The following is a 21982-nucleotide window of genomic DNA, read 5'->3' as shown; positions in this document are numbered from 1 at the left end:
CTTTATATCGATAAGGCTTAAGGTGCATTTAGTCTGAGCGTTTGATCTCTGACAATATCCTGATCGCCTATAAGCTTCTCCATTTTTTCAAGCGTCCTTTTGCCCTTAAGCTCCACATGAGCAAGGACTATAATCGTGTGGAGTGACGCTTTTTGGAGCTCATGATGTCGCATATGGGCTTTGTCGCTGATTGGGTGTCATTGGTAATGCAATGTGTACAGATGACATCCTACTCGGTTATCCTTAATGGCATTCGGGGTACAAAATTTCAGCCTAGTTAGGATCTTTGTCAAGGTGATCCTCTTAGCCTTATCTGTTTTTGATTTGTGAAGAGGGTCTCTCCACGTTGCTTCGTTTGGCAGTCCGTGAGAATCATTTGGCAGACATGAACCTTGCCATTTTGCAGTTGGCCTTATTTTAGTCGAAAAAATTAAATAGTTGGAGCAATATAAAGATAGAAAAAGTTAAAAGAAGAAGAAGATAAGTAACAGGAGGCTTATCAAATGACAGAAACATCTATTTATAAAGATAAAAACAGACAATTACAATTAAGATAAAGAAAAGATAAAACAATAATTTAACACAATTTAAAATTAAAATAAAAGATAATAACAATTTTATTTAAATATTTCAAATATTAAGATTACGTTATTACAAACTCTCTAAATATATACAAAAACTTGAAGAAAAATATCTATCAAATATATATTTGGATTCAACGCAAATTCTATATTCAACGCTTTCATTTGAATCTGAGTAATAAAAATATATTTCTACTTGCTGGTTGCTACTTCAGTACAAAATTGAATGAATTATATAGAAATGACAAGTGAAACTTTCAAATAAGGAAAGGGACATTTGTGGTACCCAGGAAGAACTCGTTACACGCTTTTCTCATGTATTTTGATCAAAGCTTTTTGAAATTATCATTTGTTTCTTCCTTCTAACAAGATATATGAAGTTGATGCCAGGGAAATCCTTTGAATGGTGTCACAAATAGATCCAATCATGTATGTTTTCAGACCTTCAACTTTCTTTTTCCCTTTTAATGACATTTTTTTTTCAGGTGACTTGATGGAAATCATTTGAAAAAGGTATGCTTTTGAGATACTAGCATATATTGTTCCGAATTTTATTGAAATACATGTGTTTCAATTATAATTTGAATCTAAAAATCTAATTGATTTGATTTAAATTTGATTAAACTTGATTTGATCATAAAAATCAATAATTTAAATTCAAAAACAATTTAACCAAAAAATGACTTGAACCTAAAATGATCCATAATCTGAAACAATCCAAACCTAAATTTATTTGAATATAAAATGACCCACAATCCGAAATAATCCAAATCTAAATTTACTTGAACTTGAAATGTAAATTGACACCATTTTCAAAAAAAAAAATATGAATGATCTAAATTTAAAATGGCCTAAGCTTAAAATAATCTGATTCCAAAATGAAGTTGGATAGGACATTTTTACTTGTTTGTAAGATACAATTTGATAGCTTTTTCTTTGGTTGGCTTGTGCAACAAGTACTCCGCATCAAATTATATTTGAACTTAGAAATACCTATTATAAGTACAAACGTCTTTTGTAGTAATCTTGCTTGTGTAGTTTTTATACAGTATATGTGAATGAATTAGAAAACGAAAACGAAAACGAAAAGAAAAAGATTCGCGAGCCAATTTTTAGTAAGAAAGAAGTTCAACGATAAAAGCTTTACCCCAAAGAAAAAGGGTAGGGACTTTGACATTTATTTTTTATTGCAAAATAAATTATTTAATTCAAGCTACAAAATTTTCAGATTTGAATTGCCTGAAGCACTTCAAACAACAGAAGAAGACATTCAAACAACAATCAGTAGAACTAGGAAAAAAGCAAAAGGGTATATCATCCCATAGCCAATGCAGAGGCATACGTTCAGCAATTTAAGGTTGCAGTTACGGTCATGAGTGTTTTCAAGATTAGGCATAGTATCGGATCGTGTATGTAGCGTTTGCTCCTACTCAAAGTCTTCAAGCAATTCAATTCTGTTAGATGAGAGATGGATCTATTTCTTCTGAACCCTACTAAGTTCCTCAATGAGTTCAGATCCGCTAGAAGAGTCGGATTCATAAGCAGCTGGATCAGTAGTATTCATTGGAGATGCATCTTGATCACCCGAACCTGAACCTGAACCAGAACAAGAACCAGTACAAAGTCAGTCTAAACTTCATCCCTTCAATGCCTGGTATGGAAAGCACTCAAGAATTCAGTGTTTAAATGAAATTAAGAATGAGCTGAACGAAACAAATGGATACCTTTCTCAAACTTCTTTGTATGCCGCCTAATAAGTTTCTTAGCTTTGGTTATGGTCAGCTGCCGAGCGAATGGAGAGATCTCGGCTTCACCTTCGCTCCACTCTCCCGGGCGATCGGCCTCTGCTTCACCTCTCATAGTTCGTAGCACAAATTGTTTGGCTTTGCGCCGTTGATTGTTGAAGAGACCCCTAACGGAAGTAACAAACCCATCACCGGCTCCATCAGTTGAACGCTTAAGAAAGGTCGTCGATTTCTGATCAGATTGAGAAGCCTGATCATTGTCACTAAGATGGAGTTCACCATCAGGAATATTAGTTATACTTGGCTGTTGACTGTGTAACTTGTCTTTGAATTTCTTACCCTACCAAAAGTCAAATAATTAAAAGGAAAGTCAGCAGTTTTGCACTCCAAACTTTACTGTATATAGGTTATAACAAATAAATTGAGCTCCTACGTTGCCCTCTCGGGTTCAATGTGAGTCTTAGACATGGAATGTGTTCGATATGGGTGAGCTCAAATTTTTCATATATTTGGAGGGCATATCCCGTACCATGTCTAATATATGTAGGAAAAGGATACTTTAAGAAAAATAAAGAACTGGAACAGTTATTATCATGGTTCATTATGAAATGAAGCATTAGAATCTCCCAGTCGTAATCCAACAAATAGAGGGAACTGAGACAGGTAAGTTTAAAAGTAAGAGAAGATTCAAAGTAAGGAGATTTGAAGGTAGGTTTACCAGAGTACCAATAAGATTCCTTACCTGCATTCCAGTAAAAGATTTTAGGACCCCCCATATAACATGCTTCTTAACTCGAGAGAACAGTCTCCTCCAACTTCCGGTGAACTCGACACGGTGAAATGTATCCATCAGCAACTTGACGTCACTTACAGCAAATCTGGACCCTTCGTACGTAAGACACAGCTCAACCTAATGCAGAACCATAGAAATCTATGACAATTGAAACCAAGTAATAGCAATATAAAACATGAGATAACCAATTAAAATTATCTGAACCAACCTGACTTATCTTGATATTGCGAAATTCAATCAGTTTCGGAGGCCTAGTAGTTTTTTTCTCTTCAATGGGTTTTCCAACAACCTTCTTCTCTTCTTGAGCTGGTCGACCAGATTTAGCAGATTTCGCGTCTTTTGTTTTATTTTTCGAGGATTCATCTTGATCATCAAGTAGTTGAGCTTGCATGACAAGTTCGTTAGCTATGGATTCTGCAACAGTATCTTCCCATGTTCTGTCAAAAGAAGATGTTCTCCTCAACCCAGTGCCAGGTTTTACGTCTGGCAACTTTGATGTCTGCAAGTGGGTTCCAAAAAAGAGCTTATGTAAATTTCAGCGGTAAAAATATAAAGATCCAAAGCCTCTATGGGAACCTAGTGGCTTTAAACAAATTAATAAGTTTACACGATAATACAAGTTAGGGAAATAAAACGATGCTCACTCGGGGGGAATCTGTTGACTGATCGGTAATGGACACATTCGATTTGGAAGATGCCTCAGACTCCTTTGATGCTTGGCTGCCCGATGAAGCATCAATGGAACCCTTCTTTGCCCGTCTTGCACCAGCTACTGTCGAGACCTTCCAAACTTCCTGCATCTCCCAAGTTCCAAGCATAAAGACAATCACCAGTTGCACTAAAAATTTGATTACACATTCAAAGATCCAAATCCCAAAACTAACCTTTCGTTTTTGCGAATCTTGGTCTTCTGACGGGAAGAGATATCCCCACACCATTCTGTACATTGCCTCAGTCAAATGAATCTTAAGCGGATATATATCTACCTACAGCACAAAAGAAATAGCTTGTCTCAACTGTTCTTAACAGTAGTTCATCAAAGTCACAAATGCTTCTAAGATCTAATACACAAATACGACAAAAGTTGCTTAATTATAATATAAATCACTTGCAAGTCTGCATGTGACGAACAAAAAAGTAATCTCCTCAACTGTACGCTAAGCACTACGGAGTTAACCATATGAATCAGAAAAGCCCCTCCACAATCAACATGGCCACTCCTAAAACCATGATGCCATTAAACTAGTGCATCTGCTGCAACCGACTACTATATACAAGACCCTAATCATTAAACGCTCTCAAAGTCGGTTTTAAGGAATCAAGGCAAAAGCAAGATCATCAAAATCCGCCTTTCTTCTCTGTCGACCTTGCTTCTTGTTTCCTCTTTACAATCTTATTTCACCATGCTCAATTTGATGGTATCAATTCCAGATGTCATCTTATTTCCTGCATGCACTTATTTTGATCATAATCACAAAGCTAAGACAACCTTTTAACTCACTTTTTAGTACAATTATCCTTCATCTATTCTGCAAGACAAGCTCAAAGGGAAAATATAGAGAAGATTGACAATGTGTGAGATTATACGTATTTGTGTATAGTACAAGAGTTATCATATCTTCTCCATGGATATTCTACGTGTATCTATGGTATAAAGACATCCAGATGCACATAAACAATGTAATCAAGATTTTCAAATGAGGAAGTGGATCCAGCTTAGAACAAACATATGAACCAGATAATTGGTTAAATCAACCTACAATCAGTGAAATCATGCAGGACCGAGCGACATATTAAAGCTAATAATGGTTTCAGATGTTCTGTATTGAAGTTGTTCGAAATATACAATGCTCACACATATAAACAATGACTGCAAAAGGAAAAGGGAAAAAAAATTACCTGTAAAAGCTCCAGAACAGAGTTTCCATCCTTTGGAGTTCCCTGCTTTGCATCAACACGGAGCAGGACATTTCTGCGAAAAGGGAAGTTGATATCATGATTTTCTAAAGAATTTTTACAACAAGCTTAGGTATCTAATCCAAAATCTTCACACGGATATTTCAAGAGGAAAATGATCATGTACATAAACAAGTTTCAGATAGCATAAATGGCAAATGCAGAGGACCATAAGATAGGAGTAAATATAGGAGTAGGTCCTTTTGGCATTGAAGCGCCAAATTGGGCATTAAAGCATAGGAATTCAGAGGTTTTAGATGAGGCGTGTAGTCAAAATGACTATAAACCTTGAAAGGGGAAAAATTAAATATTCTAAAAGTAGTCACAAATTATAATCAGGAAAACACAAAGGCATAACCACAGCAACATAATCAAGGAAAATGTATGTACTTTCCCCATTCTGGAGGAGGATTCCAGGCTGATAAAAGTGTATCAGACTTTGCATTAGCCAGACAGTTTCTTATAATAATAGACTTAGTTGTAAATAGAGCCACACCAACATCTCTGTAATCACGATCAAAATCATAAATCTGCATGAACAGGAGACAAAACCGTAAGATGCCATCTTCAAAAGCAAACATTATTTAATAGCAATTCCGTATGGAATTTAGACCTCAATTAAACCATAATTCAATAAATAACAACAAAGAAACCAAACGTCAAATTAAAACAGAGCAATCGAAAGGAAAACACAATACCGGTCTCAATCTAGGCTAAGGTTCTATGTACGTGACTAGCACATACCAATGAAGAGGAAGGTGCTAATTTCTAAAATGAGAAATCAATCAAATACATATATATTTATATTTTAAATGAAATCCAAATGTATAACTTTGTTAGTACAAGTTAAGAAGCTTAGTCCAATCATTTTCTAATGTATTCCAAATATAGGTACTATCAGACCTAAATAAAAGTCATTAAACCCGAGCTCTAAGTTTCCTTCATATCACCTTCAACAAGATATAAATGGATATTTTCATCCTTACTTATCCTTTAAAAAATACATGTATTATCTCACCTATCAAATAAAATTAAGGCTCACAAATAAGATCGAATACTGCCTTTTTTGCCTTAAGAGATCTCCACCTAGGAATTAAGAAGCAAGTGCCATAGATCATTTAAAATGGACTATAATATATGTATATTTTTATCAATTCTTTCTTGGATTGCTTAATATTGTTAACGAGTTTCTCAACGACCTGTTTTGTTGATTCAAGAAAATAACCAGTATATTAGTTCCTGGAATATTGATGATATATATAAACATATATGGAAAAAATTGGAATAAAATATAATTTATGGATTAATCAACCTGATAATTGTTTTTGTTAGAATTGATATTTATTTATTGATTGAAGGGAGGCATGGACGGGAGTAAGGAGCTGATTTCTAATTCTTATTTGTTACATTTGCGAGAGAGGAGGTTTGCTCCATCCGTTTGAGCCTAAGCACATGGCTTGACTACACAGACTGACCTTAATCACTGTTAGTTCAGGACGACTCATCTATTTGAAGACACAACCTCCAAGAAAAGATCAAGAAAGATATCATTTGATACTTCAATAGCATAAGCATAAAGCAAAGGAACTCACCATGTCATTTATCTCTACCTCAGCAAATGATTTACCATCCATAAGCATGCTCCACACAACTTTGGTAATTTGCACAGAAACTCGCATGGCACAGGATGGGCTTTTGTTCTTTTCTTTCTCCATTAGCCGTTGCTGAGCTGCTTTCTGCATTGTAACCCGTAAGGCTGCTGATGCTTCCTTCCTAAATTTTTTTGCATTAATAAGTTCTTTCTTCAGCCCTTGCACCTACACAAATCAAGTTCTATTGCTTGAAATCTATTGTGTACTAAAGAATAACGATCAATCCACATTGAATCTTAGAAGACCAATAAACAAATAGGTATGTGGAATCTTAGTAGACCAATACGAAGAACACAAAATCCCTGCCCAGACTATTGATCCCATTAATAATGTTGCAATAAAAGGTGCATATAACAGGAGATACAGTAAAAAAAAAAAAACTAAAAAGAAAGCCAACAGCAATTGTAGCAACTTCAAAATGCCTTATCAAGGTCCAGTCTTATCCCCATAGTTAGCCTCTGCAACTCAACAAACATCCTTTTAAACTCCAAAGTGCTTTTTAAATAAATGCCAGATTTGAAGTCAATATCACCTTTTCTAGATTTCACGATTCTATACTTGTAGGTGGACGGTGGAGTATCTTTCCACATTCAAAAAGTTATGCTGGAAAATAATAGTCCAACAAAGGATAAGGGATTGACCCTCATTTCAAGGAAATTATCCAACATAACAGATACTCATAATTTGATGGGTATACCAGCTGAGGACAAAACCTTAGAAATTGGTTCAGGCAGGATGCCAAGACGAAAATTCAGTCCTAACCAGTAAGATAGGATGCATCTTAGTTAAACTTCACATCACTATTAATTACCTTCACCAATAAGGGCATTCTCTGCGGAAAGAAATTTAAGGGAGTCATAGGAAATATATTTCCAGGAACAAAGATCATGAGAGATTTCCCAGAAAAGCTGAAGTTGGGAATCAAGCAGGCATGCTAAATTATTTGACCTATCAGTGTTTCAAGCTCTTTCACATCACATTAAATTGGAGTTGATAAAGTGAAACACAGGAAAGTTCAGCTCTCCACTTTTCTAATATGAGTTGGCTCATAATATAGGCTCCACATCAATATTAACCTTCTAAATTTAAGAACATTGAGAGAGAGCATAACTCTGCAAACATGGAAACTTGACATTTAGAGACTGTTAACAAGGTCCACTTTCTTACCAGAATTGATTTCCCACCATTTACCATCCACCAATCACCTTCTTTTTCTGGATTGTCTCCTGAAGTATCACAATGAATAGATATCTTCTTAATGTCACTGAGTAGCAACCTAAGCTCCCATTCTTTCTGCTCAAGAGTGATTTTGTCAAGTTCTACCTCTTCAACACCATCGGGAACCACTGCATCTGCCGCCTCCTCTTCATCTTCATCATCTTCTCCAGGACAAGAGAACCAACTTTTTTGAGGCCTGAATTAAACATGTTACTTTAATTAATTTGAAAGAATAGAACTATATTAAATACCAAAAAATTCTTCCGTTGCTGAGATTATGCAACTGCTTTAAGTTATTAACAAAAGAGATGATTGCATTCAAATAACAAATATGAGGAATGTTGAAGAATAGGTTACATTTCAAAAAGATTCTCTTTAAGAATACTAGCTAACAAGTGTAAAGAGACTTTGATTGATATATTATTAGCAATATTAAACACAAAATATGTTTATTGTTTTTAAGCTAATTTAAAAGGAGGCCTGGTAAGGTTAAGAAAACCCAGCTCCTGATCATCCTTGTAGTCTAACATAGCTGGTCTACCATTGATTAAAATAACCCAAAACAAATATTTAATCTATCTTTTAAACACAAGCAGGAAAGGAGGTAGGCCCCACTTTTAAAGGTGGAAGAAAAATGAAGTCTACTTAGAAACACTATTAAAATAATATACATTTGCAGATCTTGTTTCAAAGGAATAAAAATGGAGAACAAAGATTTCTTTTTAGTCCAGCATTTTGCCAACAGATGAATCAAATTCCAACCACGACATAGTACATGAAAATGCAGAAACTCTTGCAATGACTAACAGCACATACTACAATTTCATAAGAGAGGCATTGTAAAAAAGTTAAAAGAAACAAAAGGCAAACAACTGGGGCATGTACTTACTTGGGAGCCCGAGCAAAGAGAAGGTTGGTTAATACATCCAGCATAACCTGAAATTGACGAGATGTCATAGAAGCTGTTATGCTCTGAGAGTTAAAGCTGAGATCCTTTAACGGCTTCACCTGCAACACAGTTAAAATAACAAACACATGCAAGTTCAATATAGGAGAAATCTAGTACTCAAAAAAACAAACACCGTCTTTTCTTCTCAAAAGATTTAGTTTTAATACTATTATTATTACAATATATCCCTTCTTTACTTATAATCAATTATGTGCCAATATACTTACACAGACATCTTTGCAAAAATAGCTACCTTGTAAGCATCACATTACCTTCAATTCTGGGGTTCCACTTTTATGCCTTGTGAATCTGAAGTACATATCACAAGGCGTAAACACTCTTTCAAGTAGAGCACCAGTACGCTTGACCTTTGGAGAACTTCTACGGATTTTTGGAAGCCATTGTACTCCAGCACCAAGATCCACATCAGTTGGTGCAACATGAGCCTGCACATGCTCCAGCATCACAGAAAACTCCATCCGTTTCAAAGTCATGTCATGCCCACCTTCAGGAATCCGAACATTTCCAGTACCAAGTGCTTTCTCAATCACCTCAGAGCCGACACGAAGAACTGAATGAAAAGATCGGGCTAAAACACGACCGGTAGCAGCAGCGAGAAGAAATCTCCCCTGATAGGCATGAAGAAGTAATATTATCAAAAACATGGTTAGCACAAGATGATAACTATCAACAAATCATTAAGAAGAGAAACATTATACACCTGTATCATACAGATCAGAATGTACTGTAAGACCTCCCTAACATATAGCTAGTGCAAAGATTTCATAAGAATATGAAATGCTCTGGAAACTTACAATAAAAAGTTATTCTTTATGATATGCATCATAAAGAATGAATAAGCTTATAAGATGCAAAAATGTCATAACTCACATTAGCGTCTTCAGAGTGAAGATTGAATTGAGGCTCGATAATATTCACCATAAAATGACGAGTCCCCTCCTCTTCAGAACCATCAACCTTTTCAGTTTTTGCTTGTTCTACAATAAAACATACAAGTTGCCGTAACCTTTGGAAGTAAAATAATCAAGTTTATGTAATTTAGCCAAATGAGGATAACCATAAAAAACAAAAGGCCTTTGATGCATATGACATCCATGGCAATTGACCAATGAATTCAGAAATAAATAACCGCACTAGCATTACAGGGAATATATGCATCTCAATCTTAATGTGTCAAAACCAAAATTTCTATGTAAGCATGAGACATACCAACTGCAGCAGTAGATGAATTTTCCATTCCAGCTGCTTGCGGTAGAGATGAATCTGATCCCGATGTCTCCGTATTTTGAGAAGGGGAAGGCACAGCATTGTTTGTTGAAGGTGACTTCAGAGCATCCTCTTGAGGCATTTCAGGTTCAGCAAGTTTCTGTTCAGCAAGTCTCTGTTTCTCCTCGAGTAACTTCCTCTGTCTATACTGCCGAGAAGCACAAGGCTTTCGAGGTACAAGTGCTTTGCCTAATGCAGCACCAAAAGACCTCACAGCATCTCGATTCTCTACGTTCATCAGAATTTTAAGGCTGTAAAGAAAAATACGCTGACAATTGTCAGCTATAAGCACACAGTATCCATCGTCATCACTAGGATCTGACTGTTCATGCTCGTCACTCTCTCTCGCTTTTTCAGATTTAGATCTGACATATGTCACTCCATGATGTTTCTTCCCAGCCTCTTGCCACGCCAATAAGCTTTCAGGATCAGCCTTTGGGGACTGCTTTCTTATTGTAAAATAGTCAGCTGACAAAAAAAATCCTTCATCAGGATGCTTCTCTGTGCAACCACTCGTAGAATTACTTTTTTCAGTAGGAACTTGCTCCATGGATGCAGACTGAGAAGTTTGAACTACTTTTGTGACACTAGTGCAATCTTCTTTGTCTAAGAAACCCTTCAGCAAATGAAGGTCAACCCCCAGGTAAACAAGATCAAGAGGATCACGCTGGCAATCAAAAGTAAATTTTTGCTTACCCCTGCTGGAACAGACTTCAACTTTAAACTTTGTTGTACTAAATGTCAGTCCTTTTGCTGGATCATCATCAGAAAAGGTCTTATACTTTATGCAAGTAGGCGTAGAATCTAAACGGAACATTGTTTCTGTCATCACCCTATCTAATGGCAAGTTTCCTGATCTAGGAATTCGTGGAACTCCAAAACGAGGAAACCGAGCAAACAAACGGATTTTGTGAGGAGGTAAAATCATTAAATTCCCGAACTTAGCCAACCAAGCTAGGTCATGTGCATTGAAACTAAATGTTGGTGATGCAATTGAAACATTCTCAGCCTCATTGACAGTTCCATCCACAACAGTGGAATCTGACGCTGAAGGGGTTTGTTTGTCCGATGGGGGAACCAGGGCTTTAAAAGCAATGTCAAATCGGAGAGAAAGAGCAGTAGATCTGAAAGGATCAAGCATTTTCTCCCGAACCTTCCCTTCTACAGGAAGTGCAAACAGATAGTGATTCATGGGATAACCAGACTCGCAATCCCAATCCATTAAAACCTCAAGGCTAAAGACTGGCACTTCTAGGAATGGGCCATATACGATGGTAGGAATTTTTAAGCTGCGACTATCTATCAAACTCTCCAAACTGCTCAAGAAAACTTTAAAATCCCTTACACAACTATAAATACGGCCATCAGATTGCTGGATCTCCAGAGGACCAGAAACAATTTGAAGTTTGTCAAGCTTTTCATAAGGATCACTAGATGCTTGAATGTACCATTTAGTTTCAGAAATGATTAAAGTATTGTTTCCATGGACGTAATTTCTCATGTCATCCCACCACGGTAAGCTCTTCTCCTTTTTTGGCTGCACTGGAAGACCAGGACCCTTTTTGCTTAAATTAGCCCTACGAAGTGCCACAGTGAATGCATAGCTGACATCAGCTAAAACTGTTTCATATCCCACCCCAAAGGACACTTCCGCACTTTCAAAACGTAAACCCAAATCTGTGTATGTTTTCATTGGTGGAGTTGTCCCAGTCGCTGAACGAAGCATGCGGACCTTTCTCCACCTCCCAATGAAGACATCATGCGATATTTGGGGCTGAAAAGCTGTTGCCTAAAATTCAAATAAAATTATTTCAATCAGTGTAAGATCAGCAACCTTCCACCCTCCCTCTTTTTCAGAAAAGGAATGGCATATAAAGAAGAATTTCAAATATTGTTATCTTTCCATTTAGAATGGGACAAGAGAAAAAAGGGGAAGGGAGCTAACCTAGGAGTTTACCTGTTGTGCCATCACAAGACGGCCTTCACATCTACCAGAAACAGCAGAGAAAAGAGGAAACGTATAGTCTCTTATCTGAACACCTAGACTGCCGGCGTTTAGGAGAAGATTACACCCATATAGACGGGAAAACGGAATTTCAGTTTCACGACAGACAGGATCAAGCTGCTTTATAATCTCTATCATCCCATCATTTCCACCATCAATCATTGTCACGGTCACATCCAGGTCTGTACCTGAAATAGTAAAAAGAGAAACTCTTGCGGTGCTTGGCTTAAAACCAGACTGTAAACCTTCCCTATAGCTACCAGAGCCTTCCGCTGGTTTTAGCTTCTGACATGCTAAGTAATAGGATTGAAAAGACTGTCTATATATCTCGTCTTTCATTTTTTGGATTGCTGAAGGATCTTGCATATCAATCTCAGTTCCATTATAGTGGACCCTTCTTTCAGAAGAAGAATCATTAGTTTCAGTAGTTTTAGGACACTGATTGGCCGAAATATAATCATCAAAAAGTTTCAACCTAGCACCTAACTCAATGACCTCTTTCTTCATTAGCTGATAGTGCTCATCAAGCCATCCTTGGATTGGTTCTTCCTCAATTTCACCAGTCAGCTTGCGTATAAAGAACTTTGCACATCCAAATTTTGATGAACTAGGCTTTTTAGGTTTCGGGTTCGGGTTATCTTTCTTCGGAGGAAGAATTAGCTGAGTTTTAGCGGCAATTACAATCTTCAAAGCTCGTATCATCTCTTCAACAACATCATCAATGGCACGCAACTCCAGCCTGAAAGGCAAGCAAATATAAACATCAAGTGCTTGAATCACGAAATCCCACACAGTGACAACTGGTACATTTGTATCAGATGAGCTGGAAACATTCGGAATACGGGAAATTTGCATTCTGCCACTTCTCAATAACTGGGCTCCATTGAAACTAAGCATCAGTCCTTCAAGAAGTACCCCTATGCGGGCATTCTCAGAGAAAATTGACTGAACCTGCACAAATGCATCAACTCCATCTCCAGCTTCGGCAAATATACTTAGCATCTCTATATCAAGAGCAAAAACAGATTCTTTTTTCTTTGGTTTATCAACATGACCCGATTCCACCCCAATGACTTCTTTCCTCTGCTCAGCATCTTTTTCGATGGAGATATTATCTGCGTGTTCATTTCCAGGTCCCTTGTGTTTAGCCTTCTCATTCTGAACCAGTGCTTTCAGTTGCAAACCAAGTTCAGCAAAAGACAGACACATGTCGGGCTCCCAAGTGATGGAGATGTCAGTAGCACTGAACAAAGAGCAAATAGCTATCTCCTTATGGCCAACAGAGCGTTGTACAAATTTTGCATTCTTCATATCAAATAATTCAACTTTTTTGTCTGGTTTATCTTCTTCGAGATGGTCCTGATAGATAGATCTGATTCTTTCAAGCTCGACCTGTGTGGATTGTTTATCCTTGTTGACACACAAACTAAAGTGAAAGATGTCAAGCAAAAGAGAGTACTTTAATTTCTTGCATTCATCTGAAACTGTCGACAGTACAGTTGCAGTACGTGGTGTACCATCAGCTGAAACACTAATAACAATTCGACCACCCTGAGACCCATAATTTACTCGCTTGGGATCTGCCACAACTGTATTTTCCAAGTAAGTGTCGCCACAAAAACTAACTGAACACTGTTTAAGATTAAATTTTATAAGTCGAGTACCCTTCCCTGATGGCTTTGATGAACGCGCTGCCCTGCTCTGTGTTGTTTTCTTACCGGAAGATGGTTTTTTGAAGAGTGCTTGAAAGGTAATGGCTGTTACTATAAGTGATTCTACTCGCTTGGATGTAAAATAAAGGCCTATTCCAGTCACGTCAGCAGAAAGAACTAATTTACATCTAGGGCCACCATCTTCAGATGATTCCATGTCCTTTTTACCCCAATCTACACTAACCTTTGCTATATTCAGTAAGGAACCTGAATTTGATTCAACACTGAAAACGTTTTCTTTCAAGCATTCATGATTTTCATCTGCCACTTGCAAATTCAGCTCGCCAAGTTCTGCGTGTACTGCGATTCCTGTGCTTGAAATGTCGTTAGCAAGCACATATGCTGACTGTAAGCAGCACTGCATTGGAAATCAAAATAAAAATTGGTGCCAGTCATAATGTTTTCCAAAAGGCAAACAAAAATCAATTGATGCAGACAAAGTGAATAACACCAAAAAGGGAACAGACCGAACATATCATGTTTCTCAGAAAAGCAAATAAATTATAAGTGTGACCAGAGATGGAACTAAGATATCCTACAACCTAATCTATAACTCTTACGTCAGCAAAACCATCATAAGCATCCAAGCATGTTGGATAAAGTCTACGAGCAACTTTTTTGTATTTGGAGTTTTGTAAAACAGTTAAAGTAGGATTCTACTTTTAGCAATCTGTTGATTTTAAAAGTGAAACCAGCGTTTTTATTATATAGACTGCGGCCATGGTTCCCATCGCCTAATAGAAAAACTATTGACTTGACAATACTACCTAGAAGAAAAAAAAACACTTGATTATGCATCAGAAGTTCTAGTAAAATAAGTTAAATATTTGGCATGATTATCTGGCGAAAAGAAAAAAGAAGAAGATCAACTGAAACTAAAGAACTCTATTCTGCAGATGCATCCTACAATACCAACAATGTTCTGGCAAATAATAATAATAATAAAGATAACTAGCAGATTATGCATCTCAGATATAAAATCCTGTGCCATATGGCACTACATGAGTTGTAAGATGAAGGCTCTGTCATTTCCCAGATACCCAACATAGAAAAGATATATGTTGCTTACTTGATACAGCGGCACATCACTGATACTATAAAGCACAATTGTAATATCTGGGACTGAGACAGTACATTTCCACATTATCGCTTTGGGCTCAGTTGATTGTGGCTTCGGAATAGTAGAAGTTTCCGCTTGAAGAACCATTGCTTTCTTTTTGGATCCTGTACTAGGGGGTTTCAACTTCAAAAATCTCTTTAAACTAGTCATTATAACAGTGCTCCGAATCCCTCCAAACTTAACATCAACTTCAGCTCTAACAGGTGAGATTGGCTGAAAAGCAACAGCATTATAAAGAATAAGCCACTTAACCAACCCCAAAAATAAAAATGTGGCACCCGCACCATGTTTAACAAGTCCACATGTTAAAACATACAATGCTACAGAGCAAAAGAGAAATAAACAGGTAGTAGGAGAACTAGATAGAAATGAGAGGGGAAGAAGGGCTTCCTTTACTCCCAAACAAAAACGAGGTGATGAGAATAGTCTGTCTGTGAACCAGGGAAGTAATCAGATTTATATATATACACATATATAAACTAAAGATAGAGAATAGGCTAAGTAAAACTAAACATGATAAAGTTACTTCCTTTTCAATCAGATTGAAAACCTACTATCTCCATCATTTAACAGGGACCAAAATATAAGCAGTCAACCCCGTTTTAGACATCCAAGTTAACAGTGGAATGAACAGAATAAGGAAACTAGAGAAGTCCGAATTGCTAAATGTAACTATATTACGTAGTTTGCTTTTACAATTGATAAGATGATCTCCAAGAACCACAAACCAGCTAGTTTAATCAGTTGGGTTGGGGAACCATTCACCAATGTGGGAAATTTGACTCCCTTGACTGTATCGGGGCCAAAATGATCAAAACCAGATCCTATCTGGGGAACTAATAATGTTTTTTCTTCTAAAAGAAGTTGCCAGCCTGGGCAATATTTGATTTATAAGTCATTGTCATTTAAAGGCAGGTCAAGTTGGGTCGTATTTAGCTATTTTATCCAGACTTTGGGTGAATGTGAGCAGTAATGCATTTGACGTAAGTACACTGAACTATTTCTAAATTTTTCCATACATATAGAGAATCATAACCCCATACCTTGTCCATATATGAGTAGGACACAGATGTCTGATACAGGTACTTTAGGGAGAAGAGTCTTGGTAAAATAATATTTATTTATCTTTTCCCAGTGGGTAAGAGTAGACCTGTCCATGGCGGCCCGGCCCGACTGTCCGCCCAAAATATGGGAGGATTCGGGTAAAAATATAGACCCGAAATATGGGCTTGGGTAAAAAACGAGACCCGTTTAAAAAACGGGCCGGGCTTCGGACACTACTTGCCCGGCCCGGCCCGAATATAATAAATATATTTTTTATTTTTATTTTTTAATTTTTAATCTTTAATCTTTAATCTTTAATTTTAAAATACTTTTAAAATATTTTTATTTTTAAAATAATTTTTTAATGTTTATTAAAAATGGACCGGGCCGGGCCGGGCTCGAGCTTATGATATTTTCTCGGGCTGGGCCTGGGCAAAATTTAAAGCCCATATTTCGGGCCGGGCACGGACCTAGGAGGCGGGTCAAAAAAATTTCCGGACCCGGCCCGGCCCATGGACAGGTGTAGGTAAGAGACAGATGCTAACAATTGTAAAAGACGACAGTCAGGTTAAATTGGTGTGGTTTATGCGAAGATTTTTTTTTTTAATTTCTATTTGGTTCAGGTTATGCAAGCAAATTTTGGAATATACAAGGCCCAGACATCCAAATAGAAATTACTCAACCGGTAATCCAAATTAAATCCCCCAAAAGAGCATAACAGAATAATATTCATTTTCTATCAAGCTACAATGCCTGACATATGAACAACATAAAATGCCGATGCCATGTCAGATCCTAGATTTTCAGATTTGACAACTGAAAATGATAGTTTCTGAATTCATACTCATCTGAGACCACTTGGTAAAAGACATAACGTAAATAAATAAAACAAATGGAAACTTGATAACAGCATTTGTTGTCAAACATATTTTTACCTTGTTGTAAAACAAAGACAGTGTAGCAACTTGACAAAGACACCAACCTGCCATGATTTCACAGGACTTACCTGTACCGGGATGTTGACAAAAGAGGCAACACCAAATTTCATTATCTCCAATACAGAAGAGCCAGATTCTCTAAGAAGCTGAAATCGAGAGGAAAAACCAATGTCAATAATAGGCAGAGATGCAAGAGTATAGTTACAATTAAAACAGAGTTGCAACATCAATAGTAATGGCTATACATGTATCTCACTGAATTCCAACTGAACATCAATGCGTGTACTCTCCACTTCTTCAGTTGATCTTGATTTGATGCTTTTCAACTGAATGCTCTTGATGTTATTTTCAACAACAACATCATGTTCCCGATGCACAAACTTCACATCTAGTTTTGGTAAGTTGAAGCAAATCTGTCTCAGACAACAAATAAAAATGAATGAATAAAACGAACTTACCACCAGTGCAGTCAAATAACTTGAGCATTATCTTCTTCAGTAAATTGAGCTTTGTCTCTGGGCTACACATTTTAATTCTCAATTCTCACTATTCAACAAAAGAAAATATGGCTCCAACAGACCAACAATTACCATCTTCCATAGGGTATAGAATCTCAATAATGCCACTTTTCATCAGAACTCTAATTTAATTTCTTGCATTCTTAGCTTCCTCATTACCTCCGCAAACTGGCAGCCTATTCTTAAGCTCACCAACAGTAAACCAAAGCAGTTACTCCAAGCTGGTTGGAACTACATCTTTAATTGTTCAACCAATAGAACATTAAAATAACAAATTTCATGATAGATGGAGTAAAACAATTATGACCAAGCGCCAATATCAAAGTTTTTGCACTCTGATAATGGAGAACCGTCTTCAATAACAACTTTAATTAGAAAATGGCTTCCAACATTAGAAGACAGGAAAACATATAACGAGCCTGTCTCTATTGATGAGTAAAAGCACAAACCTTTTCCGGAAAAATAGAAGTATGCTTTGACAATGCTAAAATAGCAGCTTGTTTCTTATCAGGTTTTTTAGCGGGTAAGGAATCAGCAGTTGACTCTTTAACTTTATCAGTTTGAGAAGAAACATCTGGCGGCTTCTTATTCTTGGCCAGCAGCTCCTCATTGAGGTTTACAATAATCTCTCCAAAGTTAATGTCCACATTTCGGACAACTAAACCAGCTTCCCTGAAAGAAAATTAAATATAGAATATTATAGCACATAAAGCAAAAGCGACAGCAAGGAATACATGTTTAAGTAGAGAATATGTGTACGAGACAGAAATGAAACCCAACAGAGCTTTATGCTATAACTAAAATTTTACTATCACTAACCGGAACTTTTGCCAAAGATTAATGAGCTGGAATTATTTGGCCTCTATAAAAAATTCAGAGAGGAAAGAAATACCCATCATTGCCAAATTCACAAGAGAAAGAAAACTCTTCACAGCAAGAAGGAGCAGAAGGCTTTTCCATAACACCAGAGAGCGGCTGAATAGCTTGGACAGAAATTGGTAATATTTGTAATATAACAAACAAGTTGGGTTTAGAGCCACCATCTTTACATATATCTAGTTTGATTCCCTTAACTTCAATAGCTGCTTTAGGTGTCTGCATGATTTTAAGATAAAATTAACTTAAAAGTACACAAACTTCCAAATAGAGAAGGACAACTTAAAAAAACAATAAAGGGAAAAAAATAAACTCATTTAAGTATACGTTGGCATTGGATATATGTGAAACCGGGCAATTTAGAGATTGTTGAGCCTTAACTAGATGATAAAGCATGCATGACATAGGTGTCTGAAGAAGATCAAACTCTTAAAAGTTTTTTTTTTATGAAAATGAGCTAATAAATATGTCTACTGACTACTAAAATCATGCTCCAACATCAACTGAGGTTCCAAACAGTGCACACATGTGATATCGCTTTACAAGGACCAACAAAAAGTTATTATTGAATCTCTTAATTGATAGATTTCAATCAGAACAAAGTTAGAAATCAAAAACCAATTTGCAGAACTTATAACATTAAACATTGTTTCCCATCACACTCTCCCTAGCTCCCTATCTAACATATATTCCAGTAAACAAACAGACACAACCACATCATAAAAGCATTAAAAAGCTATGTGCTGCAGATGAATTATATAAAAGCTGAATCATTACTTTATGGAAAAAGAGAAGGGTCAAAGACTAATTACCTTCAAAACCAAATCTGTAATAGAAACTGACAAAAATCTTGCAATGTTACCTACAGCCATCAACTTTTTGCCCTTGCCTGAAGAGCGAGGTTTACTGGATTTAGCTTTCTTTGAGCTTTTACTTGAAGAGCTTTTACTTTTAGGCCTCAGTACAATTTCTGGGTCACTTATTACCAACTGCAGCTTCAGATTCTTAGAAATAATGCCATTCCCAAGTTTAACCGAGGGCTGACATAAAGTGAGCTTAATTTCACTGACCACTAAGGATTCAAGAGCACCCTGAAAATTATCCAAGCAAAGAAAACATGATGAACACTATGAACAGGGACATAGGTTGCAAAATAGTAGCTGGAACGAAAAGCAGGAAATGATACTAAATTAGGAAGTACTGAAGCAACATCCAGATAGTCTTCATGCTTTTTAAAGGCTACTTTTAACTTTTCTAATACAGAGGATTGGCTTAAAAAACAAGCTCCTATTCCGTGCAAAAAGCTAATTATTTACTGTCATTCATCATTTAATTATTTATATGTTCACTTATAACTCTGAATGGAGGTGCAGAAGGCTCACGAAAGAGTAAAGTACGTATTTAAGTTGAATTTGTTTGACCTATATATATATATATAAATTAAAGATTCATGGTGATCAAGTGCTCCATGTAAGAACACAATAAGATTTTACCATAGGTAGAAGTTGAACCTTGCAAAGCCATATCTAGGACAAAATAATGCAAATAAGCTGACAGCAAACAAAGCAGCTCATCATTGCAGTAATATGCCAAGTGGGATGGCCCATCATATATGAGAAAAACTCCACCCGGAGGACACCACACGAAAGGAAAGATCAATACAAAGGTCCATGACACTCCTTAAGTGAAAATACTCCATATTATCACTTCAACCAAAATACTCCAAAAAGAAGTGACATGATAGAAAGGTGCAAGAGGAAACTGGAAAGAAAGGAGTACTCTGTCGGGAAGAATATGTGAGACACCAGCTTTCTTCATGTTTCATAACTACCCATCTTTCCAACTTTAACCGAATTCCAGCCAAAAAGATTATATTCTATCTACTTAGCCTCCCTTCCCTCCTCTTAGTTTTGGTAAAACATCAAATTATGAAAAAAAAAAGAGATGTACGTGCAATAACTAATTACACTTTCCCCTCTGATTCTCCATACTACCAAGCAAATGAAATAACATTTATCTCACTCTTTGCAACCACTTTTCTTGACTGAAGAACATTTGAGAAAAATATAAATTTATTTCTCATTTCTCCCACTATGCCAATGAATTGACTTTCAAACTCACTTTTCCATCCTTTCAGACAAGATAGCTTAATGAGTAAATTGAATAATGAAAGAAAAAAAGTGAAATTGTTCAACAATTCAGGGACTCTGGTGTTAGTGACAAACAGAGGCTTTAAAAGTAACTTACATTTATGAGTCCTATTTTAACAGAATATTGAAGCTCAAAACAACCAAATGAAATTCAAGAAAGACCTTTTTTAACTTCACCGCAATATCCTTCAAACAATTCCATCCTCCAATTTGGAATTCAATAGATATTCCCACAGTCTTGCTTAGAATCCAAAACAGCAACTTCAAAGCATAACTGTAAAGTCAAATAATATGTATAAGTAACATAAATTTTAGCAATCACAGATGGTGCATCACTTCAAAGTTCAAACAGAATACAACCATCATTAAGAAATTTACATGCATGCATACATACATACATACATACATACATACATACATACATACATAAGCAATTTCATAATTATCTCATTGGAATTATTTTGCTCAAGTGAAGAAATAAATCGACAGCGCCTTTTACAAATTTGTAAGTAACTAAATTTACAGCATACGAAACAGCTTTTATGACCACAATTATAAACAACGCCAACAAACACTAAAGGACGATAACAAAATCGAAATGCATAAGCGAAAAGCTGGTTCAAATAGCATTTCAGGCAATAAAATAAAATAAAAATAATCATATAGACATTTTCACATATAAAATTAAACACAAGAAAAGTGAAAAAAAATGGATGTACTTACAAGAACACTATCCACGATGTAACGGTAATCAGCAAAAGGCCAAAGAGAATCCTCAAGGCTCCCATCTTTTCCCAGCGAGAAAACTTAAATTGTAAAAGTAATGGTAGAAAATCCGATCAAATTATCCAATTCGAAAAAAGAAGAGCAACGAAGGGGAAAAAATAAGAGCCTCTGAACATAATAACATTAAGTTGAAAAAAAAATGAGTAAAAGGAGGCAAGGAAAAGCTAAAGAAAATGAGTGTCCGAAAAAATATAAAGCGATGGAAGAGTTTATCTGAGGAAATGAGACCGAGTCTTCGAAGCGCAACGATCGGAAGGGAGAGTCGAGACATGATAGATGATCCGATCCGTGAGGTACTCAGTGATCAAATGGACTGACTGACTGTTATTCTTTTTCTGTCCGTTTTTTCTGGTAGTGTTGCCAGGGGTTCGGATCCCATGGTCTGAGGGTACGGGGAAGCTTGGTGTTTTTCTTTTAAAAAAATTTTTAAGTATAAAAATACCTAATGCGCAATTACAAAATTTATACATCTGATGACTTCAGACAGAAGTTACCATTACAAAGCAGAATCCCGTTGCTATCATTTTTTTATTTTGTTGGCACCCAAAAGTTCAAATCATGTTGTTGTCATTTCCTCCCCAATTTATAATATTAAAAAAAACACAGTTTAAACACAACTCATCCCGGATCAAGTTCACTTTAGACCGCAACT

At 36.4% G+C, this 21982-nt stretch overlaps 1 protein-coding gene across 4 annotated transcripts; it reads right to left on the bottom strand.

The window, feature by feature from the left end:
- Positions 1–1743: 1743 nt before the first annotated feature.
- LOC107900617 (protein SABRE) lies at positions 1744–21730 on the bottom strand. 4 transcript variants are annotated; one of them, XM_041094474.1, is made up of 23 exons: positions 21268–21730; positions 20707–20818; positions 19207–19485; positions 18411–18613; positions 17968–18190; positions 17246–17413; positions 17069–17146; positions 14968–15231; positions 12139–14256; positions 10125–11970; positions 9786–9892; positions 9167–9523; positions 8835–8953; positions 7895–8141; positions 6668–6892; positions 5466–5605; positions 5019–5091; positions 4004–4105; positions 3764–3913; positions 3328–3618; positions 3069–3236; positions 2306–2666; positions 1744–2177 (listed from the first exon to the last, which is right to left on the bottom strand). In XM_041094474.1, exons 1-23 carry the CDS (start codon positions 21330–21332, stop codon positions 2056–2058), a joined length of 7818 nt encoding a protein of 2605 aa, XP_040950408.1. In that variant the 5' UTR covers positions 21333–21730; the 3' UTR covers positions 1744–2055. The 4 variants fall into 4 exon arrangements, with proteins under 4 accessions (XP_040950408.1, XP_040950409.1, XP_040950410.1 ...); XM_041094475.1 differs by having other exon boundaries at positions 1744–2171; XM_041094476.1 differs by lacking the exons at positions 20707–20818; positions 21268–21730 and adding an exon at positions 19888–20107.
- Between the last annotated feature and the right edge of the window lie 252 nt (positions 21731–21982).

This window comes from Gossypium hirsutum, chromosome D05 (assembly GCF_007990345.1).
Source record: "Gossypium hirsutum isolate 1008001.06 chromosome D05, Gossypium_hirsutum_v2.1, whole genome shotgun sequence".
Lineage (NCBI taxonomy): Eukaryota > Viridiplantae > Streptophyta > Magnoliopsida > Malvales > Malvaceae > Gossypium > Gossypium hirsutum.
This window is presented reverse-complemented; position numbering and strand designations above follow the sequence as displayed.